Source organism: Furipterus horrens, unplaced genomic scaffold (genome assembly GCF_987537825.1).
Source record: "Furipterus horrens unplaced genomic scaffold, mFurHor1.1.pri manual_scaffold_11, whole genome shotgun sequence".
NCBI lineage: Eukaryota > Metazoa > Chordata > Mammalia > Chiroptera > Furipteridae > Furipterus > Furipterus horrens.
Genome location: NW_028327181.1, coordinates 99,369,122 through 99,393,877, shown reverse-complemented (window position 1 = coordinate 99,393,877; position 24,756 = coordinate 99,369,122). Strand labels below are relative to the sequence as shown.

The following is a 24,756-nucleotide window of genomic DNA, read 5'->3' as shown; positions in this document are numbered from 1 at the left end:
GGGGCTCGCCCAGAACTGACCCAGAGCACAGGCCAATGGCTGTCGCCAGAAAAACCCCAAGGGCCAGAAAGCACGCACACCACTCTGGCACCCGTGACTCCCTTATTCCAAGGAACCCTCTTGGTCGGACAAACAGACCTAGCGTCCACGGGTCCATTATTCCAAAAACGCTCAGAAATCAGTTCTCAGCCAGACAATCTCACTTCCCCAGTCCCTCCCAGTTCTGCTTCCTTCTCACCCTCCAGGTGTACTTAGGCGGCTGGTGCCCTCAGGAGGCGTCTCCCCAGGGGGTTGACCTGCCTCGGGCAATTATTAAAGCCCCCCCCCCCCCGTTGGGCACCAGATTGAAACAGGCCCCCTGGGCTGCTCAGTTATGAGGGCTCGATTGCCGGCCACGGAAAAGCATCACTCTCAGCACCGAAGTCTGGGGAAAAGGAAAGGGTTGTTTATTTAAAGGTTACACGGATTTAGAAGAGAAAGGCCGGGGGTGCTGTCTCCCTCTAGGGAAGCAGAAGCCCGTGGCTCCCCACTTCCCAGGCACAGGTCAGCTTCACCGGCCGCTCCCGATCATTCGAGCGTGACTGGGAGGTCTTGGGCGCACCGAGGTGGTCTTCAGCTCCTGCTCCAGAGCCGCGTGGCCCCTCCTTACCCGCCCCGCCTTAAGGCCGGCTGGTGAGGTGCCTCTGCTCTCTCTCCGCCCGCGGGGCCCTCTCCTTCCACCTCCTTGCACACCGCGTGGCGCTCCCCTGCTTCATGGGGGCCGCCTTGTTTTTAAGAGCCTGACTGGAGCCCGCGACGCAGTCAGCGTGCCGTGACCAGTGGCGGCCACTTGTGGAATTTTGCGCAGGCCCCGTAAGCTTTTCATCTCCGTTCTACAGTCAAAGCCCCTCCCATGTCCTTGGCGTGTGGAGTGGCCACAGCTCTTTACATATTAAGAAACCAGGTATTTCTTAGGAAAATGCTCCACTGAGTCCCATCCCCCAAACCCACACTGTGGGCTCTGGGGAGTTTCTGGGGACCCCACTCTGCAACACCCTGACTGGGAATCGAACCGGTGACCCTTTGGTTTGCAGGCTGGTGCTCAGTCACTGAGCCACACCAGCCAGGGCACATTTCTTTCTCTCTTTATTCTCCCTCTGCTTTGTCCTGGGAGCTGACCAGTCACAGGGAATACAGGGCAGTTGGGGAGTGAAAAGACCAGCTTTCCAGCCCAAAGACCAGGAAGGGGAGCAGCGGGGCCTGAAAGCGCGGAGGGGGTGTTGGGGAAATCAAGAAGTGGAAGCAGCTTAAGAAAGGGACCCTGCGCTTTCTCCCAGACAGAAGTGTTGCCAGAAGTCATTGTTCCCTTGCAGATCCTGCCCCCTGCAGGCACAGACCAGTGACATACCTGAGTCTCTGTCGACCTGGCTGATACTGTATTTCCCTGCCCTGGTGATTCCCTGACACCCTGCCTCACCCAACTTGTGGGCCCCCCTAAGTCACTTCCAGGGGCTTTCTGTACAAATGACCTGCTTTGGTGCATGCTGTGGAATTTCCTGATACCTCTCAAAGGTCCACAAGTCCCAAACAAGCAGCACCTGACCTCAGCATGCCGCATACCTCTCACTAAGTGGCCCCAGGCCTGGCACGAATGGCAGCTGGACTCGGTTTGCAGCGCGGCCGCTCCTGGGCACCCCCACGCCCGGCACAGCTACCAGCCACCTGCAGACTTCTTGTAGCTCGTGCCAAACAGCCCAGGCAGGTCACAGGTGGCAGCTGATCTTGATCTGCACCTCCTGGGGGGCCCAAGGGCCAGCAGCACACCTGGTGGCCAGCTTCAGATCATGCCACAGCACTGCCCAACCCCCTCCAGGAGTGACACAATAAAGGGGTGGACTCGGTGGGGACCAGAGCCCCCTAGAAGCGAGTCCGGCTCTGACCTGTGGGGTCAGCCCCGCACAGCAGCTTCTGCACTGTAGCCCCTGCCTGTGGTCGTAGCCAATCAGCCGGGGGGCCAGTCCCTCCCAGTGACGTGCCAGTGGCTCAGCTGCAACAGGAGAGTGCACGCAACCTGCACGGGGTCACCCCTGGCGTGCCCAGCTTGGGTGACCGGGGAAGCGGCGCCCCTGGGCCCTGCAGGACACGTGTGCACCAAGCCACGCTACCAAGAATGGGGGACATAGAAGCTCTACCTAATACACAGGAACAAACATGGGGAGGCAGCCAGAATGGGGAGACAAGGAAACACACCCCAAAGGAAAGAACAGGAGAAATGGCTAGAAAAAGAAGCAAGTAAAATGGAGGTGAGGAAACTTCCAGACACAGAGTTCAGTACACTGGTGACGAGGACACTCCAGGAACCCGGTGAGAGCTTCAGCAGCATCAAAAAGGACATAGAAGCCACGAAAAGAACAAGTCAGAAATGAAGAATAACTGAAGCAAAGATACACCCAAAGGAATCGACAGCGGGTTCGGCAAAGCAGAGGACTGAATGAGCAGTCTGGGAGGCAAGGGAGCAGAAAACATCCAATCAGAGCAGCAAAAAGAAAAAAAAATCTTTTTTTAAAAAAATTTTCTCTCAATTTCTCTTTTTTGCTAATATGCTTTATTGATTACGCTGTTACATTTGTCCCAATTTCTTTTCCCTCTGCTCCCCTCCACCCAGTGACCCCCTCCCTCCAGTTGCCCCCCCTTAGTCCATGCCCACTGGTTGTGCATATAGTTCTTCTCAGCATCTTCCTGTTGGCTCCACTCCCTCCTGCTGTGCTTCTTAATTCCTGCACCATCTCCCTCCCTTTCCCCCCTTCCCCTCCCCGCTGACCTCCCCCCATAATGGTCCCCACACCTATAGTTCTTTTCCCACTCTCGTTGCCTACTTAGTCTGCCTTTGTTTCGGTTCCCTGGCTTCTGCTGTTGGTTGTTGTGATACAGTTTTCATTTTAATGTTCATAGTTTGATCCTCTTTCTCCTAAACCAGTCCCTTTAACATCTCATATAACAGTGGTTTGGATCTGATGACCTCCTTCAGTTTTACTTTGTCCTGGAAGCACTTTCTCTGCCCTTCTATTCTGAATGACGGCTTCGCTGGATAGAGTAATCGTGGCTGTAGGTTTTTTATTTCATTCCTTTGAGTATTTCTTGCCAGTCCCTTCTTACCTGCAGAGTTTCTTTTGAGAAATCAGCTGATAGTCTTATTGGGACCCCTTTGTAGGTAATTCTCTTCTTCTCTCTTGCTGCTTTTAAGACTCTCTCTTTATCCTTAATTTCTGACATTTTGATTATGATGTGTCTTGGTGTGGTTCTCCCTGGGCCCAGTATTTTTGGAACTCTCTGTGCTTCCTGGGCCTGTAAGTCTATTTCCTTCCCCAAATTAGGGAAGTTCTGCTTCATTATTTTTTCACTTACTTTTCAATTTCTAGTTCTTCTTCACCTTCTGGCAGCCCTGGGATTCGGATGTTGGCCCGCTTACAGCTGTCCCAGAGGTTTCTGAGCCTCTCCTCATTTTCCTCATTTCTCGTTTCCTCTTTCTGCACTGGTTGACTGTTTGTTCCTTCCCTATGTTCCGGTTTGTTGATTTGATCCCTGATTTTTCTTCCCTCACCACTAGTTTCGTATGTGTTTTTGTTCATTTCAGCAGGACTAGCCTTCCTGCCTTCTTTGTCTTGATAATGTCCCGCTGTTAGTCCTGTAAGCTGCCTTATGACTACAGCTCTGAACTGAGCCTCAGAAAGATTCTCTATCTGTTCGTCCATTAATTCGTGTATTTGCTGCCTGGTCAGCTGCGTCCCCGGGATGTCTATCATGATCTGCGCCATCCTGACCGTTTTGTGTTTACCTTTGCTTCCTGGGCGGGGCTGTCACACCTCCTACGCTATAGGGGGCGGAGCCCCGTGCACTTGTCATTACCAGGTGACCCTTCTCACCAGGTGGTGGTGCTTTGTGTGGGGGCGGGGGTCCCAGATGCATTCCTGTCGTTCCCTCTCTGCTGAGAGACCAGGAGCCCCCTCCTCCGTCCCCACCCCCTCCGGGCCTCACAGTCCGAGGCGATGGGGGTCTGCCTTCCCCGGCGTTGGAATCGCGAGCTGACGGGTCTGGTCAGCAGCCGGGGGTGCTCCCCGGGCGCTTCTCGCCTCCCCCTAAATACGGGCGTCTGTGCTCACCGCCGTCCCCCGCCACCAGCACAGCCTGACCCCTCCGCCCCGGCTCTGCCCTCCTGCCCGAGCCCCACTTCTTTGTTAACTTCATACGCTGGCCTTCCATGTAGCTTATTTTCTTGAACTTCGGGTTTTGCGGTAGTTTTATTCCTTCTTAGTTGTGGAGGGAGACAGAGCGTGTCAGCCTAGGCCTCCGTCTGGGCCAGATGTTGTCTCCTCATCCTGAAAGGCTCCTGTGTGTGTTTGCCTCTGTGTCTTAGGTAGAACTGTCGCACCTGTTACATTGTAAGGGGCGAAGCCTTAGTATTTGTCAGTGCAGGTGACCCGTTTCACCACGTTGTGGCGCTGTGTGTGGGGGAGGGGTCCGAGAGGGAACAATGCCACCTGCCCAGCACTCACCCCTTTTCCAGGCTCTTCTCCCACTTCCGTATGGGACTGGCGCCCCTCTAGCTGCTGCCCTGGCTGTCGTTCCCAGAGTGGATGGGTCTGCGGATGCTCTAGGTCCGTGGGGGCCCTTTAAACAAGTGGGCTCTGCTGGGAGACCGGCAGTTTCTGCCTCCGCCCCAACCCCCACTGGTCTGCACAGTCAGAAGCAATGAGGCTTGATTTTCCCCGGGGCTGGGACCATGAGCTTCAAGGTCTGGTGAGGAGCTGGGAACGCTCCCCAGGTGTCCCTCCTGACTTTTTAAAACGTGTGACTGTGCTTTCCACCAGTTTGCTGCTGCTGCCACCGCTGCCACCTCCTCACCATGTCCGCTCCGCCCCGGCTCCGCTCCTCCTACCTGTCTAGATGAGTATTTCTTCTTTATGTCTTTGTTTGTTGGACTTTCATGCAGCTCAATTTTCTGGAACTTCTGGTTTTGAGGTAGTTGTATTCCTTCTTAGGTGTGGGGGGAAATGCAGTGTGTCTGTCTAGGCCTCCATCTTGGCCGGAAGTAAGAAAAAAACTCTTAATGAGGATAGTTCAGGGGACCTCCAGGACACCATCAAGCACAACACCAACCTCATCACAGGGTTATCAGAAGAAGAGAGAAAGGGAGGGATAGAAAACCTATGTGAAGAAATCATGACTGAAAACTTCCCGCACCCAGTGAAGGAAGCAGACACACAGGTCCAGGAGGCAAAGTGAGTCCCAAAGAAGATGAACCCAAAGAGGCCCACACCGAGACACATCATATTTAAAATGCAAAAGGTTGAAGACAAAGTGAGAATCTTAAAAGCAGCAAGAGAAAAGCAGTTAGCTACCTACAAGGGAATGCCCATAAGACTGGCAGCTGATTTCTCAGCGGAAACTTGACAGGCCAGATGGGACTGGCAGGAAATTTTCCAAGTGATGAAAAGCGAGGACCCACAGCCAAGATCGCTGTGCTGATCAAGGCTATCGTTTAAAATCAAAGCCTGATGAAGAGCTTCCCAGACAAGAAAAGCTAAAACAGTTCACCACCACCAAACCAGAATGACCAGAAATGTTTAAGGGTCTCCTTTAAGAAGAAGATTTAAAATATTAAAAATATGGATAATAAAATGGCAATAAATACATATCTACGAACACCTGCTTTAAATGCACATGAATTAAATGCCCCAATGAAAAGACACAGCGCAGCTGAACGAATAAGAAAACCAGACCCTTACATATTTGTATACTTCACATCACAAGACACTCAGACTACAAGTAAAATGATGGAAGACGGTGTTTTACGAAGATGGAAACGAAAAACAAGGCTGGGGGAGCGCTACTTAGACCAGCCAGAGTAGACGTTAAAGCCAAGGCTGTAACAAGACACACAAAGGGACCCAGCGATTGCCCTTCTCGGTATTTATCCGAAGAACCCTGAAACACCACGCCCAGGAGCTGTCGCCGCAGCGTCGTTGGCAGCTGCCGAGCCGGGGGAGCAGCTGTCCGGCCGCCAGCAGCCGAGCGCGCACACGCAGCGGAAGGGGACTCAGCCACGACGAAGGACAGGCCTGGGGCTGTGGTGCTCAGTGGAAGAAGCCCAATGCCATATGACTTCCCTTCTAGGTGGGCCTTTACAAACGAGTGAAGAGAAGGAGCAGAATAGAAACAGACTCGTGGGTACAGAGAACGTGTTGATGGTCGCCAGATGGGAGGCGGTGGGGTGGACGGACGAAAGGACGAGGGGACCGAGAGGTAGATCGGTGGTTCCAGAAGAGCTGTGAGGGTGTCGAGTGCAGTATCGGGAACACAGGCAGTGATGTAATAACTGTTTGCTGTCGGACGGGTACCAGCTTTATCAGGGCGATCGCTTCAGAAGTGGCATAAATGTCCCACCACTGGCTTACACACCTGAAGCTCGTATAATACTGTATGTCAACTGTAACTGAAGAAAAAATTAATATATTTTAAAAAGAAAGAAAGGAAAGGAAAGAGAGGGACCCTGGAACTCCCAGGCTTAGCCCCCGCAATGACGAGAATACCCAGGACTGGACACTGGGCAGTGCACGCGGCTCGGCTCTGAACAGGACCCACCCCCCCAGACCCCCCCCACGACCACCTCCTCCCCGGCCCCCCGCAGGCCAGAGCCACCCGGCTGTGGGACCCCCAGCTTGACTGCGGGGCGCACAGCGCACAGCGACGAATCCGTGGTCAGAGACCTTTGGGGGAGGGGCCGGAACTGTTTGGTATGTTGCTGGTGGTGGTTCCATGAAATGAGGCTTGCGTTGAAGCTCCCCAAGTTTACTGTCTGAAAAAATAACTGGAAAAACAAGGGGAAAAATGTCCCATGGGACACTTTAAATGCATGCGATTTATTTTATCTCAGTTTTACCTCCAAACTGTTAAGAGGGGGAGCTTGGCAGGAGGCCCGTGCCCGCTGCGGTCCCACCCCGCACCCCTCATTAGTTCTTGGCTGCAGGCCCCTGGGCCCCCAACCCCAGGAGAGGGCTCCCCCCTCCAGCAAGCACACAGACAGGCACCCCGCCTTTCCCCTCCCCCCTTCCCCCTTCCACCCACGCGCCCAGAGCTGGTGCGGTTCCCTCTCCTGCTCTGCTGCCAACGCCCTCTGAACGCTGCCTCCGAGCCCCGACCCAGCGAGGCCCTCGGCGGGCGACAGGTGGCAGGAGGGACACACGATGGACCTCATCCGAGGAAGGCTCAGCCCACAGGGGTGGGCCACAGGGGGAGCCCGGGGCCTGGGGACCAGGTGTTGTGACAGGGTGATCCAAGGAGCAGAGATGACCAAGAACGTCATCCTGAGCACGTCTGAGTTCCGCGGAAGTGCCGACAGGCCTTGGCAGTGAGAGCCTGAGCAGATCCGGAGATGGGGGTGGCAGGGGGCGTGTGTGCGTGACTGTCCTGTGGGAGTGGGTGATGTTAGAGAGCCAGAGGGGACACTCCCCGGGGACAGGGATTCTGGGCAGACTCCAGAATGAGGGGTGAAGTGGTGAAGGGGAGGAGAGCAAGGAGAGGGAGAGGGGACAGGGGACAGGCCACTTCTCCTTCCTTATAAGTTCCCCACGGCGGTCTCTCTGCCTCAGTGACTCAGGGCCTGGGAGGAAGCTGTCCTGAGGGAGGGGCAGGGGGACAGGGCAGGCGGGGGTCTGGGACGCCCTGCAGTGGGGCTGCCTGGGGGCAGGTGGGGATGGGACTGTGCCTCCAGCCAGGCTGGGGTCAGCCCTGAGCCCGCGTCCTTCCCAGAGTGCAAACGCAGCGGGTCTCCCTCGCTGCCTGGGACCCGAGCTCTGAGCTCCTCCTTGCAGCCCTGCAGCACATCCTGCTCCGTGGTGCTGGCTGCCACCCTCTCAGCTCCTCACACTCACACTCACACCCACGCTCACGCCCACACTCACACTCACAAATGGAGTTCTAGCCAGGCCTGGGCGCTTTGCTTCCCAAAAATCATGAAGTCACATGAGTCAGATGTTCCCAACAGATGTTGCTGTTCTCCTAATTAATGAAATGAGGAAGGAACCAAAGACAAAAATTAAAGGAAGTGGGTAAAAGAGGAAAAAACCAACGATTTAGACAAACCAAAGGCAGTTTTCCTTTGGGCTCCGTCCAGACCCTGGAGGACACTGGCACTTGATGGTCCCCAGGGAGAGAAGGCGGGCAGCCAGGACCATGTGGCTGCTCCCAGCTCTGCTCCTTGTCCTCGTCCCCGGTGAGTGGGCTGGGCTTGAGGAGCCAGAGTGACAGAGAGGGCGTGTACTGGGGAAGGGGACGCGTCCAAGCCCTCATGCGGACACCCGGCGTTAAGTGAGAGCCCCGTTTCTGCTGTGTCACAGGCTCTGTGAGGTGCTGGGGACCGGCAGACACACCCCCCGGGACAGCGTTCCTCACCCCGGCCCTGCTCCACACACAGCAGGGGGGACTCAGGAGCTGGACGTTCCTGGGGCTTTTGAGGGGCTTGGACGCGCGGGCTGCAGCTCACACCCACTCAGGCAGGGGGGCGCGGGTGTCTGGAGAGTTTCAGAGCCTCCGCTGCGGGCGGTGACAGGTAGCCGGAGCTGAGACGCTGTCCCTGGAGCACCGGGAGTGCCGGGCGGGGACAGGCAGCAAAGCCTGGGGGACAGGCACTCTGGAATGTCGCTCCGCCCCGCCCACCTGCCCGCCTGAGTTTCTGCTCCGGACCAAACAGAGACCAGACGGTCGTCGGTGGGGTCGGTGCCATAACAGAGACAGGGACAAATAGTCTGGTGGCATGAGAGTTGAGCCGGCTGCAGAGTCGGCGACCCTATAAGAGGTGCCCTCTGCGCTGAGCCTTGGGGGACGCGTGTAAGACCTGCAAGCAGGGAGAAGAGGCCGTTCCAGCCGGAGGGCCCAGCGCGCAGAGGCGGAGACGCACAAGGGCTGGGTGTTTCGGGCCAGACGAGCGCGGCGCGTGCGTGGGAGTGAGCGTTCGCGAGTCTGCGCGGGGACGGCTGCGCTGGGTTTCTGCAGCTTTATCGTGGACGTCGTCAGGGGGCTGGTTGCAGGTGTGGGGGTGCAGGTGTCGGGGTGGGGGCGGAGCAGGCCCAGGGGTCCGCCTCACGGCTCTGGGACTCGGACTGTGGGCCGCTGGGGGAGCAGGCGTCCGAGGGTGGGAGACTCCAGAGCGGGGCGTGGGGCGTGGTCAGAGGTCCCGTATTGAGTAGTCAGGATCCCAAAGGGGGCATTTTCAATCGAGGTCACGCAGAAGAAGTGCATGGGGTTAAGGAGCAAACAGGAGGAGGGTTTTGAGAACGCTGGGCAGAGGGCAGAGGGCAGAGTCTCCTGGTCATGCTCAGGGAGGGGCCAGAAGCCCGCCAGCCCTGGGCTCCAGGAAGGTGATACACATTGGGTTTCTGAGTTTTTTGTTTTTCTTTTTAAGATTTTATTTATTTATTATTGGACAGAGGGGAAGGGAGGGAGAAAGAGAGGGAGAGAAGCATCCATGTGAGAGAGAGAGACATCTATCGGTTGCCTCTTACGTGCCCCGCGCCGGGGACCTGGCCCGCGCCCCAGGCCTGTGCCCTGACCGGGGATCGAACCCGCGCCTTCTGGTGCGCAGGCCGGCGTTCACCCCACGGAGCCACAGCAGCCGGGGCGGGTTTCTGTTTCGTAGGCTGCGTCTCCATCTACGGCCCGTCATCAGTGAGCGGTTCGACAGGGGGATCGGTGACCATTGAGTGTCGCTACGACCAAGGCTGGGAAACCTATAAGAAGTGGTGGTGCCGCGGAGCGGCCTGGCGGTCCTGTGAAATCCTCGTGGAAACCACTGGGTCCGAGCAAAAGGTGCAGAGAGACCGCGTCTCCATCCAGGACGATCACGTGAGAAGGCGGTTCACCGTGACCATCGAACAGCTGTCGGGGAGCGACAGCGACGCCTACTGGTGTGGTATTGAGAAATCCGGAACCGACCTGGGGCACCAAGTTCACCTGTTCGTTGGCCCAGGTAGGAACCGCGCCCCCTGTGCCCGGAGAAGCCAGGACATTCCCTCGGTCTGCCCGAGAGCGGGGGCGGGGCCCGGAGACTGCGCGTGTGCGCCTGTGTGGGCGCCTGGGGGCGGGGCGCGTGTGCACGTGGGGGCGGGGGGCGCCACGAGCCCGGGGACGCTGTCAAGAAGGGCCCGCCTCGGCGCGTCGGCGCGTCCTCGTCTGCTGTCCTCAGAGGGCTTGTCCAGGGAAGGCAGGTCCTCTTCTCCAAGCGCTTTGGGCATCACACGCGCCCTTGGAGCGCCCAGGGGACAGGGGCCGTGTCAGCTGTGCAGGGCGGGCGGGGCGCTCCAGAGCCGTCATCGTGGCCGTCTCAGCTCCGGGACAAGTGCCCGCTCCCCGCCCCCCCCCCTTTGGGGACGAGGGATGCTGAACTCATTCCTGCGGAAGGAAAGGATTCACCCCAGGGCAGGCGCCTCCCGTGGAGCCTGGAGGGGACTCTGGGCTCAGCCACACCTGCCCTGACGCACCAGAGCCTCCCCAGGGCCTGAGACTGGGAGGAGAGCCAGGTGGTGTCAGGTAGCCTTGCTCCCGAGAGATCACCCAGAGAACACAAACCCCACGTTTGTTGAGGTCAGAGGGAAACTCTGGGTTCACCTCAAGGGCCATCCCTACACCTTTTCAGACTTACATTGGGGTTAGGGTGAGTTTGCCCATCAACACATTCACCAGGCATTTACATCTCCCCGCTTTTCCCCCACCAGGCCAAAGTGTCATGCTAGGTCCTTCAACATTTCTTCTGGGAACCAGCAAAGTCCATTTTCAGTTCTAGGTCCAGGTTAATTTGCAAACGGTTCCTCTGCATGCGGGTCGTTTGCGTAGGTCAAAAGTCCCGCGAGCAGTCCAGCCGCCGCCATGTTTCCGACAGGTGGTCTCCCCACTTGGCCTCTGGAGCCCTCAGGGTGGCCTCCACGTTGGGCACCAGGGACCCCCGGCCCCGGCCATTCCCAGTGAGGAGGCAGACACGGGTCCCCAGCAGGCACCTAGAGCATCTGTTACCTGTGAGCCCGGCGATAAAGTCTTTTCAGACTTGGTGTGTGAAATACGGTGTGACGTGTGTGCGGTGGGGAGGTGCGCTGGCTACAGAATGTCCCAGAGATGAACTGAGGAAGACGGCAAAGGCGGGGCGGGTGCGCAGAAAAGTCGGCGCCTGGAGAGCTGCTGGCCGGGACCCTCCAGGCCAGACAAGGGCGCGCGGGGCAGCCTTCACCGGGGAAGTCCGGAGGCGCTGGGAGGCAGGAAGGGCTCCGGCAGGGCTGCCGGGGAGAGGGGCGTCCTGGGCAGCCAGCTCGGGGTCGCTGCCCCTGGGAGGCGGCACAGGTCCTGCTGAGCTTCAGCTCCGAGGGGAGGAGCGCGGCTCTCACCTGTCAGGGCCAGGCTGGGCTCAGCCATCAGACAGGAACCTGCGCCCACTGCCTGCCCAGCCCGCCACCCCAGGCCCGCGCGTGCCGGTGAAATGCTGTTTCTCTGTGTTATGTTTGGGGTAAGAAACCAAAAAGACGCAAGAAAAGACCAGACCAGTGTGGCCGACCGGCGGGTGAAGGCAGAAAGGTTCTCGATGTCAGGGGTCGGGGTGTGGAGAGGGCCCTGGGGGCCAGCCGGGTCACCCTCAGAGTGACCGATGCTCTGCTGTGACCCAGCAAACACATTCCTACGGTCACCACAGACCTGACGGTACTTCTGTCACCACAAACAGCTAAGACGACACCTGCGACCACGGCCCCGACTACACTCGCCACAACATTCCCGACTATACTTGCAATAACGTTCCCAATGGCACCTGCAACAACGTTCCCGAACGCATCTGTGACAACGTCCCCGAACGCATCTGTGACAACGTTCCGGGCCGCACCTGCGACAGCGTCCCGGGCCGCACCAGCCAGTCTGCTGTCCTCGCCTGCAGCTGCCCAGAGCAGCAACGGCAGCATGTTTGTGACCAGTGTCCTTAGCAGGTGAGCAGAGCGGGGCCCCGTGACCTTTCCCTCCGCTGCCCTGTGGCTGCTCCCTGGCGATGATGTCGGGGACCCCACGTTGCCCCTCTGACACTCCCGCGTGGGGGAGAGACAGCAGTCTGCTCTGTGCCCCCCTCCTCCTTCACCTCTGAGGGCCTGAAGTGCTGCGGAAACCAAGTTCTCCAGCTGGGCTGCGGGGGAGAAGGTTCCGGTCTCCCTCTGGCGCCACCCGCCCCCCTGTCCCCCCCACCCCCGAGAAACAAAAGGCAGTTCAGCGGGATTCAGCCTCCCGTTGCCAGAAGGAAAGTACTCTTACCCTTCCCTGAAAACCACAGTTGTATTATCGTGCCATTCTGGGGGTCAGCGGTCTGACACGGGCGTCGCCGGCTAAAGTCGAGGTGTTGACGGGCTGCGCTCCTCCGCAGAGCCCAGGGAAGAATCGCTCCCTTGACTCCTAGGTTTTATTTATTTTTTATTTATTCACGTGTTTATTTATTTAATGTTGTTTAGAGAGAGGGGGAGGGAGGGAGAAGGAGGGGCAGAGAAATATCGTCGGTTGACTCTCATGCACCCCCAACCAGGGACCTGGCCCACGACTCAGACAGGTGCCCTGACTGGGAACCTACTGGTTCACAGGCCGGCGCTCAGTCCGCTGAGCCGCACCAGCCAGGGCTCTTCTAGCTTTCAGAGGCCAAGCCCTTTCCTTGGCTCGGGGTCCCTTCCGCCTTCAAAGCTGGCAACAGCCAATAGTCTTTCCACGTTGCGTTGCTCTACACCGACCCCCCTGTGCCCGTCTCCCCCTTATAAAGCCCCCGGTGAGCACACGGGACCCACCCGGGTGGCCCGAAATCACCTCTCCACCTCAGAGTCGGCTGGCTGGCGCTTTCACGTCCATCGGCAGTCCTTGCCGTGTAACGCAGCATGTCCAGAGGCTCTGGGGGTGAGGGCATCTTTGGGGACCATTACTCTGCCCACCACAGTCACAGGGAGACACATGGCCCGCTGCTCCACCCCTTCTCTCCCCAGCTGCTTGGGAGGGGAGCGGAAGGAGTAGGAAGCTGAGGGCAGCCACCTGAAGTCCCCTCCCTTCAGAGGCTCCCAAAGGACAGACAGTTCTGCCATCAAAGGGCAAATGCCCCGAGCCCCCGATTCGCCCCGTCACAGCCCGGCGGGCTCCCGTAAAGTCCAGGGTCAAGGTCCGTTCTCTCCCCAGCTCCAGCCTCTCAGAACCGCCCTCCATCGGCGCCCTTCTCTGCCCCAGCCCATCACCCTCCCTTCTCCTGCATCCTAGTCCTTGGAGCCCGGCCCCCGCTGGATGGTTTGTTCAGCCGGGGGTCCGGAGCAGGCGTGGCTTTCCGGGGCACCGGCTCCACCTCCGGCTTCGCCCCGCTTGCAGCTGTTTGGAGCCGGGCGTGCTGTTGAGTCAAGGAGGGAGCGGAATACGGGACTGTCACGGAGACAGGAGAAGCCCAGGGGAAAACTCGGCCGGGGGCGAGGAGGGCCCAGGGGGCAGGGCCTGTGCAAAGGGCCCGGGGGTAGTTTTAGGGTGAGTGGTGCAGCGCGCCCCCTCTCCCTGGAGAAGACTGTTAGTGGTGCCCCCAGGACGCCTCCTGCGGAAGGCGGGCTGAGGGACAGGCAGGGGCGGCCTGCGGGGCGGGGGTCCCAGCGGATGGGATAAGGCACAGGGTGGGGGATCAGATTCTTGTACTCTGACGGGAACAAAAGTGACCCAAGGCCCAAGAGTCTCACGGACCAAGCGTCCACTGTACGGGACAGACGGCTAAGTCCCTCCCCAGAGGACCCGGTGGGGAGAGCCAGGCTCACAGACCCGAGCTTGCAGGATGGGCAGAATTTCCAGAGGGAGCGACCAGGCGGAGAGACCAGTGGAATCAAATCGATAGGAAAGGGCCAACCTTTAGGGTCAGCTGGACTGCAGGGGCGCTGACAAGGAACTGGGGGAGACCAGCCAGAAAGCTGACAGGACACAGACAAGGGGTGTTGGGCCCCAGACCGAGCCCGGAGGGAGGCCGCTGAAGGCTCAGCCTTTGGGCAGCGTGACTGAGCCCCTCGGAGGGGCCTTCCCGGCCAGGGAAGGGACCCAGCTCGTCCGTCACCCCAGCCTGGGCTGCGGGGGTGGGGGCTGGCTGAGAGGTGGTAGGGAGCTGTCCCAGAAGCGCCTCATGCCTGTGGCCATGTCCCCTGTACAGGTCCCTGCTCTGCCACATGCATTTCCTGCTCTTGACCTTCATCAAGGTGCCCCTGCTGACGGCCCTGCTGTGCGCCTCCATGTGGCTGAGCAGGTATGCGGGGGTCTCCAAAGGACAATAGGGGCCGTCAGAGCAGGAGAGCCACGGCCGCCCTGCACGGACACCCTCATGTCGGGCTGGCAGGACCTCCTGACCTCTGTCAGGGAGGGGCGGTGGCTGCAGTTCCGACAGAGACCAGCGTCCCTCCTGCACTGAGGACCCCACCCCCACCCCCACCCCTGTCCCGGCCGCAGGAACACCGCCAGCACAGCTCCGGCCCCAGTCCCCACTGTGGGAGCAGAGAGCAGAAAGGAGAGCCCTCTCCCAACACAGGGCCCTTGGAGGCACCTGCAGTCTTCCCCGTGCGGTGCCCCCAAGGCCGCCTTTCCTCGGGCCTCTGCCGCGGCTCTGCCAGAAGTGGGGCTCCAGCTAAGAGCGGAGTCAAGGTTGCAGACCCACCGATAAGGACGGAGCCAGAATGAAACCAGAAAGCTTCCAAGTGCGTCTACAAAGGCAAAGGCCCCGCACCCCGTGGGCAGGTGTACAGAGGTCTGCTGACCCCGCCTTCTGCGGCATCTGGGCCTTCTGGAGAGTCGCGTGAGTGGAGAGGATTACAGGCAGCGTGGGGCCATCACCGCTCACACCCGGCATGTCTGTGCTGTGTGTTTCCTATTAAACCTACGGGTTTCCCGTGCGCTTGGAGATGATGCTGTTCGGTGCGCTCTTTCCGTACCTTCCAGAGGGTGCCAGGGACTCGAAATCAAAGGCCCGAGTTTGCTGCATCTCGCAGAAGGTACCTGTGAGTTAGGGATGTGGAGGGGAGGGGCCCCGGGCCCCCCACGTGCAGGTGCGGACTTCCGCTGCTGGCCGGAGGTGAGCAGAGAAAAGTGTGGGGACTTTTTAAGATAACTTCGTAAAGGTTATTTTCTATATTTAAACAAATCTATTATTGAGGTGTATATACAACCAAAAATGACAAAGCCATTACATGCTAAGTTCACAGTTTAATGAGTTTTTTAAAAGGTAAACACCTGGGTTATTGTCATTGCAACCAAGCCCTTGATATGGGGTGGCGGATACAGGACTATGGCTTTATGTTTGAAAACTGTCATGGGCCAGTCGCAATCTAGCATCTTCGTAGATCTGCAGGGCTGAGCCCCTGGCCCTCAGTCACAAGCCCAGGTAGCAGGACTGGATCTGCCCTGAGCCAGCCTGGGGCCGGCCCGCACATCGTCCCCGCAAGTCCATCTGTCACTTGAGAAGGTCAGTTCCCAAGCCTGTGGAGGGCACCATATGGCCCCGGCACCAGTTCTGGACACACACACACTGATGCTCTGCAACCCATGCCTTGCAAGGACTTTCAAACACGTTTTGTTCCGATCACAATACTTCTTAATGGAGTTTGATGCCTATATTTAAACATGAGGACTTCCACTCTGGTTTCTCTTTTAAAAGTAGAAATGCCGGGAGACAGGGGGCCCATGGTGCCACCCCCCCACCCCCGCAGGCCACCTGAATGTTCAGAACCTTCCAGAGGCTCCCGAGGGCCCCCAGGACACCACTAAAGCACACGTATTAGCATAGAATAAATAAAACTGTCCTTTTTCCCAGAGGACATCATCGTCTAGGTAGAAAATCCCAAGGAATCTACCAAAAAACTGCTAGAACTGATAAATGAGTTTACAAGGTCACACACACACACACACACACACACGAATCATATTTCTATATACTGCTAACAAGTGTTAGAAAACAAAATGAAAGATGCAATACTATTCGCAGTTGCTCCTCTCCCAGAAGAAGTACCCGAGTATAAACTGACCAGAACATGAGCAGTATCTTTATGCTAAAAATTATGAAGCGCTGATTACGGGAGTCAAAGGAGCTTTGAAATGAATCGAGAGCTGTGCCACGTGTGTGCATCGGAAGACCCAACACAGTGAAGATGCCCTTTCACAATATTGATCGATAACTCCCCCACAATTCCTGTCAAAGCCCCAGCAAGTCGGACTCATAGACAAAGACGCGCTTACTTTCAGGTGTCTGCGGAAAAGCAAAAGAACTAAATGCCGAAGACAACGTAGAAAAGGACACAGAGAGAGGAATCCCCTGCCAGTTCTCGCCTTGTACTGAGAAACCAGGTGCCGTTACTTATGTAGCCGCAGGAATCCAGACAATGTGATATTAGAGGGACGGAGAGCTCAGAGAAGAAAATACAGCACCCCCAACGCCTGGTTCTTAACTGTAGGGTCTCCTACTGCCCTGTCCTTGGTTCTGATCTCTTCCTTGAAGAGTTCGCTCTCCCTGGGCTCCGATTCACCTCTGCATACGTGTTCTCTCCGGCGTCAACGCTCTGCTAACCCCGGTCTCGAGCTTCCTGCTAGTCCCTCCTGCTTGGCCAGCCCAGTCACAGAGAGAAAACCACGCTCTGCACACCGAGCCGGTGCCTGACGGTCCTGCGTCCGGAAACGGTGCCCCGTTCTCTAGTCTTCTGGGCTCGAACGCTGCGTGCGTCCAGACTCTCCGACACACCTGCTAGCTTAGCCTTCCTCACACGCGCCCACGACCCCATTCCGATCTGCTCAGACCCCCCAGGGGTCTCAAGTCCAAGTTTAGGTAAGAGCTGAGTCCTCCGCTTCCGCCACATGCCCAACCTCAGCTGTGCTAGGCTAGCTCCGTGCGCACTGCCACAAGGAAATGTCACGCGCGGCGCCTTAGGCGCGCCCTTTCCGTGAGATGGCCACCCAAGCAAAGATGCACTGACCCCAATCACACATTCCTGGTCACAGAGCCGCAGGGGGCTGAAGCCCACTGAGACCCAAGAGGGGTCAGAAGAGGAGAAGGGACTGTGATCACGCAAGACAGTGGGCAGCTTCATTGTCAGGACCAAACTCTCCTGGGATTGTCCCCTCCTTCCCCCAGAGGAGGGGACGGAGTGCTGGGAGCCCAAGGACAGAAGCCATGAGGGGGCATGTCCTCAGGGGGCCTCCTGTCTGCCGAGAGGAGGTGGCCATTGTCCCCAGGGACACTGACTGAAGAAGCTTTTGTGCCAGGCTTCTGAGCACGCAGCTTCCAGAGAATTCTTTCCCTTGGGGGGTGGGCATGAGGGTGAGGAACTGGGCATCTGAGGAGGAGAAAGGAGACCCCACACAGGGACCCAGAGACTCATCGTCCCCCCCTCGAGGACCAGAGTGAGTGCTCCCTGAGAGCCAGGGCCCTCCCTTGAGGCACGGGAGCAACACCCCCCGAGGCTCGAGTCCCCCAGAACGCAGGCGCTAGCGCCTCCCCGCCCTGGCGTGCAGAGCCCACACCTCCCTCACGTCCGGTCTGAAGGGCGGGGTGCCCGGACGCGTCTCTCCCAGGGCTGGGGCCCGCCCGGCAGGCTCCCCTGGTCAGGCCAGCTCCGCCTCCAGCCGGGGCCCGTGTGGCACCTGCTCACCCAGAGGACAGCGCCGAGCACGCCCAGCAGCAGGGGCAGCTTCAGGAAGACCAGGAGCAGGAAGTGGACGGCGCTGAGCGGAACCCTGCGGGGACACGGTCACAGGAGATGCTCTGCCTCCTGGCGGGGAGGTCCCAGGACCCCTGTCCCTGCTTCCCCCTGCGTTCCAGAGCCCAAACAACTCAGAATCAAGTTTAGAAGGGACCCGCCCCAGGGCCCCTCTGCGGGGCCCCTGCCACCTCTCCCGCTTAGTCAGGAGCTGCCCGGGGCTCTGGCTGGGAGATGATGGAGAAGAAGAGAGAGGAGGAGCCAGACCCTGCCTGCCGTCCAGAGCACGCTCTGAGCGCACCCTCTCTGGCCCCTCGCCCCTCAGTTTCCCCTTTACCAGCCACGTCCTGAAACCCACACTTTCAAGCCCCTGCCCCTCCCTCTCAGGGTCAGGCAGCAGCATCCCAGCGTGGCTGTGGGATCTTTGGGAGGAGGAGCAGGGCCCCAAACCCGAGCCCGGGGCTGGCTCGTCTCCCCTCAGGCCCACGGGCGGCTCGAGGGAGCGAGGGAGCGGGATCTCTGGTGGAGCCAAGAGCTGCGGAAGCGAGCGGGCCGAGGGGCCAGGACTCCAAGGCCAGAGTGCGTGGGGAAGGGGTGGGGCCTGGCGGGGAGGGGAGGAGGGACTGCTCAGCCGCCTGAAACCAGCCTCTGCCCATGTCCCCAAACCTGCTCCACGGGCCGGGGTGGGTGGGGTGGATGGAATAGTCACAGAACACGTGGCATTTCCCACTCAGAAGCCCCATGCAGCCTTAGAGAATGTAAAAACCAGGACCAGAATTGGAGGAAAACCCAACAGACAGTGAGGGAAAAAGGCGTTGCCAGCCCCACGCCAGGGTCCCACGAGGCTGGTGACCCCCCTCCTCCGTGGGCCCCAGGCCTCGGGCCCTCACCCTGGGCAGTGCCCGGCGCTCGCAGCCAGGGACGCGGCCGGTGTCGGACGCGTGGTCGGTCTTGTGGTTGTACAAGGTGCTGAAGATAAAACCATACATCAGGCATGGCTCCCTCCCCAGCCATTCACTACCCGCCCGCTGGGCCCTGGAAAGGCTCAGAAGAAAGCCTGGCGCCAAACCCAGGCCCCTCCTGGGGGGGCCCCTCCGGGGCAAGTGAGACTTTCCCAGAACTGAGTCCGGGTAAAGCTGGCCGAGAGCCCCACAGAGACTTGGGAGGGGCTCCGAGCGCCCTTCACGTGGAAACTCAGGCCTCTTGAACCCACAGCTCGGGGGTCACTCAGTTCCTCCCAAGGACCTCAAGTGTCCAGACTATCGGGGTAACCTCCATCCCCACCCCCCTCGGTTCTGACCTCATGCCGTCCCCCCAAAAGCGGCCATCCCAGGGGCTCAGGCCTTCACAGAGCACCCGACACGGGCCCGTTCCACCCAGCAGCCTTGGAGGCCCTTGCGGTCGGGGATGTGCAGGCGGATGCGGCGCCCTCCCTGTCCTTCTAGGGGGGCACAGAGACCCCCACACAGGCGGACTCACTTCAGTGGAGAGAGGTGGGCACCCGGATGGAGTCACACCAAGCACAGGAGTCCCCACCCGCCTTCCGGGGAGGCCGAAAGCAGGGAAAGGGGGAAACGGTGGCGCGCAGTGGCCGGGGGGCTGCGAGGCGACTTCAGAACAGGGGAGACAGGAGCGGGGTCACGGGCGGGTGGCGACCGGTGGCGGGGGGCAGGCTGAGGGCAGGAGAGGGTGTGGACAAGGAGTGCAGGAAGGACGTGGGCGAGCGGAGAGGGAATTCAGCTCAAGGGGGTGGAGGCGCGGCGCCACGGGGGAGGGCCGTGCGGATGACGCGCTCTGCGGGCGCAGAAGCGCGGAGAGGGCAGGGCAGGCTCGGCTGCGTGGGCGTGTGCGGGGAAGGGGAGACGCTGGGCGCGTCGGCCTGGTATCCCGTGTGCTCCCGGGGAAGGAGGAAGAACGGAAGGGTAAGGTGAGAAGCCATGAACTTGGGGTGACTTTCCCCAGCGGCACTGCAGCAGGTGGATTTTACGGAGGGTGACGAGTTGCCCGAGTTCGCCGGGGACTTTCCCACGCTCGCGCTGAAAGCGCCCGCGGCCCTGGGAACCCGAGTCCCTGGTCCCGGGCAAACGCCGCGGCTGGTCGCTGCCTTTAGGGCGGACTCGGGGTGAGGGTTTCGGAGGGTGGATGCAGCAATGGCGCCGGGGCCGCGGCTGCAGCCGAGAGAAGGAAGCACAGTCTCCCGTGAGCGGCGGAGCTGCATCGGGGGTGGGGAGCGCGTCCAGGGCCGGGCAGGGCAGGCCAGGCCACGGGCTGGGAGACCAGGGAGAGGAGGCGCGGGTAGTGGGGCCGAGGGTGCGGGTAGTGGGGCCGAGGCCTCGGCGGGCGTGGGCGTGGGAAGCTGCTGGGGAAGCGGGACGTTTGGGGACGCAGGTGCGGGGCACAGACCCGCCTGGGTGACAGCAGTATCTGCGACGTCGCCATGGAGCGGGGCTCCGAACCAGCACGGAACGCAGGCCCCCGAAGGCGAGGGGGTCGCGAACCCGCGGCCAGGATGTTTGGCAGGTCATGAACCCCTCCTGGGGCCACAGTGGGGTTGGGGTGGGGAAGCTGCCAGGTTCCCGCTGACGTGGAGGGTCGTCTGGCAGCCAGCGGGCGGCCGTGTCAGGGGGCGGCAGAGGGCGGCATGGCCGGGGACACAACTTTAGAGGCAACAGGCGGAAGGCGAGGGGCCTGAGGTGGGGGTTCATGCTGGGAGAACGCGGGGCGGCTCCACGGCCCCCAGCGCAGGGGCCCAGGCACCAGCAGCTCCTGCTCGGAATGCCCGCCTCCTGAAACGGGGAGCGAGGCCAGATTCAGGACGGAGGGGCGCAGGGAATGTCCTGTGGGCAAGCTGAAGGTGCCTGTGTGACGTGTCTACGTCCTTCGGTACAGATTCCGGGGGGGCTCGCTGGAAGTAGCCTCAGCTCAGCACGCGGGGTCTCCCCCAGCAATGAGGGGAGGCCGCGGCCCCTGTGGAGGCGGAAGGGTCAGCTGCCTCTCCCTGCCCACGTGATGGGCTCTTCCCGACGTCACCAAGACGGGGGACAAGGCCAGACCTGGAGACACTTTCCAGGGTAGCCCCATTCTTGTCCCTGTGGCCAGTCATAGGCCACGCTACAGGAGCGTGGGGGGCCCTCACCTGGGGAGGCAGACACCTGCACCTGGACCGAGGGGTCACGTGACCATGCGTCCAGGATCCACACCGTCTGAATTTTGCACCAGTAGGGCCCAGCGTCCGCGGCGCGGAGGTCCCTCATGGTCACGGTGAGGGTGAGGTCATCTGCGTTGTCTCTGATGGACACACGGCCGCTTCTCTCTTCTCTCTCTCCTCCATGGGTCTCCACAATCTTGTCACAATCCGTGTCATGTTGTCCTCGGCACCAGTATTTGTTATACCCCTTGTACGTCTCGTCGTACCTGCACCGGACGGTCAGGGAGCTGCCCTCTGTGCCCATCACAAAGCTGGGGCCCGCCAGGGACCGAGAGCCTGGAAAACACAAACCACGTCCCAGGAGTCCATCCCCACGGCCCCCAGGACCAGTGGCAGCGGCTGCCGGGAGCCCACAGGGGAAGTTGCCGGGGAGGAGCAACGGCTCTGGCTCAGGGGTGGGGGCCTGGAGGAACGCATGAGCTTGGGACCTGAGCCAGGAGCCCGGGGACCGTGGTGAGCAGGAGGAGCTGAGACCCATGCTCTGGGAGCCTGGAAACACTGCGTAACCGAAGGGGAGCCTGCCCCTCGGGGCGGGGAGAGTCGGGCCAGCACTGGAGGGGGAGCAGAGAGAGCCGGCCGTCCTGCCGGGTCCTGGGCCCGCAGCCCCTGCCGCATGTGAGGTTCCAACACTTCCCTTTGGGGGGAGGCTCAGCATTCTGAGCTTTCTGCAGCAGGGGCGTGTCCTTTAGGAGCGCGTGTCCTGTCTACCCGGCTCTCAGGGGAGGACAAGAAAATCTCTGCCTCTTAGTGACCCTCTAGGAAGGACCAACACACCTGGTGCTGAGAAGGGCCGGGTGCCCACGGAGACCCTGTGAGCCTCCTGCCACGGACGTGGGGCACGGACTGACTGCCCGAAGTCTGTCCCCACCACTAGAAGTTAGTCCCCACTGCCCAAAGTCTGTCCCCACCGCCTGAAAAGACAGGAGGGAGCAGAGCCAGAGGCTGGGGCAGAAACGGAGACAGGAACGGGGAGTTTCACAAGTGACCTCGAAGTTTTCACATGAGCCCCAGCCACAAAGTACCTGGAGGGACAGGGGACCCCAGGGCTTAGAGGGGTCAGCCAGCTACTCTCGAAGGCGTGGGAAGTGGTTTCCAGGACCGGTTTCCTGCCCCCAGGCCGGGGCACTGGGGTACCTGTATCTCCCTCCGGCAAGCAAGCAGCGTGTGCGGGGAGGGGCGCAGGCCCGCTCTGCAGCGCCGGCCCTTTCCCTGATGGAAGAGCCCTTCACCCTGGGCCTCACCGTGACCCATCTCAGGCTCGCCATGCGCTGTCGCTGGGCAGGAAGCTGGGAAAGCGCGCTCCCCATCAGCTCCCGTGGGCCCGAGCGAGCCGGCCCCGGCCCCCGCCCCCACTGCCTTGGGTGCCCATTGCATCAGCTCCGTGAGTCACAAAATGTCATCCTCTTTTAGGACGTTTTGGGCACCTCCCATGTGTACTGAAATGTCTCTCGTGTAAATGTCTTTCTGAGTCTCAGACCTGGATCGTGAAGGCCTCAGGGCATCTCGAAGACCCGCCAGGCCGCTCGGCCGTCCCACTACAAGAAAACCCACTACTTTCAGCGGGAGTCACCGGCTGGTTCCTGCTTTTAAACCTCTACCTGCCTGCGCCATTCCGGAAGAGTCCGCCACCACGCCGGGCAGGCTCTATGCCTCATGAGGAAACCCAACCAAAAATATAATTCCACAAGTGCTCTCATTTTTACCCTAAATCTACTTCCCATGGTGGGGACAGGAACGTGTCCTCGTGCATTTGGAACATCTTTTCCAAGCGTCTCTCTTCTGAAAGCCCGGCCCTCGGCGGACGATGGCACCCACGCGCTCCCGCCACACCTGCCTCTGAGAAAGGAAAGGCGGATGCCGAGGACGGCCGCAGACCCTCCGTTGGCGCTTCCTGGCGCGCCCGCCCGGCTCCTTCCGACTGAACGCCGGCGGAGCAGACCCAGTGCGAGTTCCGGAACTTTCCACAGTCTCCCCGAGCTCCACAGTCTTGCCGATGCCGTTCCCCTCCCCCACTCACTCTTCAAGAGCAACGCCCAGCAACGCCTTGGTGAAGGCCCGCGTCCTTCCAACAGCAGAGTTCTGGGTCCCTGTCACGCACCCTCGTCGCCATGGGGGTGAGTCGCTTCTGTGACGGGTCCCACGCTGTGTTGTAATTACTCGCCGTCCCCATCCAACCCTGAGCCCTTGAGCGCGGAAGTTGGTTTTAGCCACCGCCTCCGGGGCGGTCCTGGCGCACGGTGGGCGCTCAGTGCGTGCGCGCAGGGTCCTGGGTGGACGTTTACATGCACAGGAGAATCTACAGACAGGTGGGTGGGTGCGATCTTCCGCTTCTGCTGCCGCTTTGCCTCTGGCTTGGACCCAGAGCACCCCTTCCGCCTTCTGTCCTGCCCCCCGCGTTAGCAGGCTCCCCAAGCCCCCGCCCCGCTCACCTGGCAGGCAGAGAAGGAGCAGAGCTGGAGGCAGCCACATGATCCTCTCTCCCCGGCTGGTGTCCCCGGCAAACCCAGGTCCCGGCTGGAACCGAGAAGTTCGCGGCGGCGCCTGGGCTGTTCACCTTCTGCGCGTTCCGGTTTCCTGCACGTTTCTGTGCTGTCTGTCTCCCTGTCACGTCCTTATTTAGGAAAAGAGGAAGAGAAACAGGAGACAGAGCAGAGCATGGGCCACGCCCCACAAGGAGAGCCGGCTGATGCGTCCCCTGCGCAGTGACCGTGTCTGGGCTGCACCCTGAGCCTCCATAGGTCGGCCCCTGTGTATGAAACCTCCACCGGGGAGACCCCGGGTCCCCCGACTATCTCTGCTTCCTGTCTAGGACTGCGCCTTGATTTAATCAGCTGCCCCTTCTCTCTGGCTGCCTGCTTTGGGGTCACAAAATACCCCCACTTAAAAGATCTGGGGTGAGGAAAGGACCCCCATCTCTCTCTGAACCATTACCTCCCTGCGGAGGCCCTGACACGCCTTCCTCAGACCTAACACCCTTCCTGGGCTCCAGGCCCAGTGTTCTACTGCCCCAGGGCACGCTCCCCGGCTTGTACACGAACGAGCTACCGCCGCACAAGGGTGCTGGTCAGGAGCAGAGATCTGAGCGCAGACTCAAACACCGTCCCCACCCTTTACCCGCCGTGTGCCCTCGGCGTGTGGCCGAAGCACGCTCAGCCCCAGTTTCCTCTTCCGTAAAGTAGAATAAGGGTAACCGTTCTTATCACCCAGGAAGAAGTGAGCGGACCCACGGTGCCTGGCGCGTAGTGACTGCTCGGGAGATGCCACCGGCCTGTAGGACAGTCCTGGGCACTGGAGTGGCTTCTCGCCTGGTCTCTCAGCCAGTCCCACGTTCCCGCCTCTCTGCACTCCTTCTCCCAGGGCTCGCTCTCCATGGCTTTAAACTCAGGGTCTGTGAGAAGTTTCTGCGAGATCACCGGCCCCTTCCAGCTTCTGCTGTAGGAGCACAGCTTCTGACCTTCCCTCTGTCGCCGTATCGGATGGACGGTGGACACAGGTTAAGCCTGAGACCAAACAGCAGAGCATGTGGGCACTGATCGATTTCTGTCTCTTCATTGGTTGGTACATGAACATCTCTTTAAAATTATCCTGCCAACTATACACACCTGTTACATGCAGTCTTCTCTGGGCACAATATATGTTACAATTTAATGCATACAGTCGTGTACCTTTCGTACTATGTGCAATAAAATATGCATATGTATGCAACGGAATAATATGCCGAAAAATGCTATACCTCACAGAGAAAAAGACATTTTAAAAATGCCAAGTCTCCAAATGTGTACTATCAATGCATACTGTCTTTAAAAACTAAAAATAACT

General features: G+C 59.7%; 2 protein-coding genes across 2 annotated transcripts; one reads left to right on the top strand and one right to left on the bottom strand.

The window, feature by feature from the left end:
- The first annotated feature begins 8,114 nt into the window (after window positions 1-8,114).
- LOC149999026 (uncharacterized) lies at window positions 8,115-14,944 on the top strand. Its single transcript, XM_090257590.1, has 5 exons — window positions 8,115-8,251; window positions 9,674-10,003; window positions 11,741-11,996; window positions 14,204-14,296; window positions 14,497-14,944. The coding sequence occupies exons 1-5, from the start codon at window positions 8,176-8,178 to the stop codon at window positions 14,705-14,707; spliced, it is 966 nt and encodes a 321-aa protein (XP_090113716.1). The 5' UTR covers window positions 8,115-8,175; the 3' UTR covers window positions 14,708-14,944.
- A 2,150-nt stretch (window positions 14,945-17,094) lies between these two features.
- Window positions 17,095-23,483, bottom strand: CD300E (CD300e molecule). Its single transcript, XM_090292924.1, is given in 5 exon segments — window positions 17,095-17,618; window positions 17,621-17,766; window positions 18,620-18,698; window positions 20,866-21,213; window positions 23,367-23,483. Coding segments are annotated over 5 exon segments (714 nt in total). The 5' UTR covers window positions 23,407-23,483; the 3' UTR covers window positions 17,095-17,517.
- Between the last annotated feature and the right edge of the window lie 1,273 nt (window positions 23,484-24,756).

What these genes read in the sequence shown, in the direction of transcription:
- LOC149999026 (XM_090257590.1), top strand. Translation starts at nt 8,176, where the DNA reads ATGGTCCCCAGGGAGAGAAGGCGGGCAGCCAGGACCATGTGGCTGCTC. An exon ending in GCTCCTTGTCCTCGTCCCCG is followed by an intron (nt 8,252 to 9,673) that starts GTGAGTGGGCTG and finishes TCTGTTTCGTAG; the next exon opens with GCTGCGTCTCCATCTACGGC. An exon ending in TCACCTGTTCGTTGGCCCAG is followed by an intron (nt 10,004 to 11,740) that starts GTAGGAACCGCG and finishes CACCACAAACAG; the next exon opens with CTAAGACGACACCTGCGACC.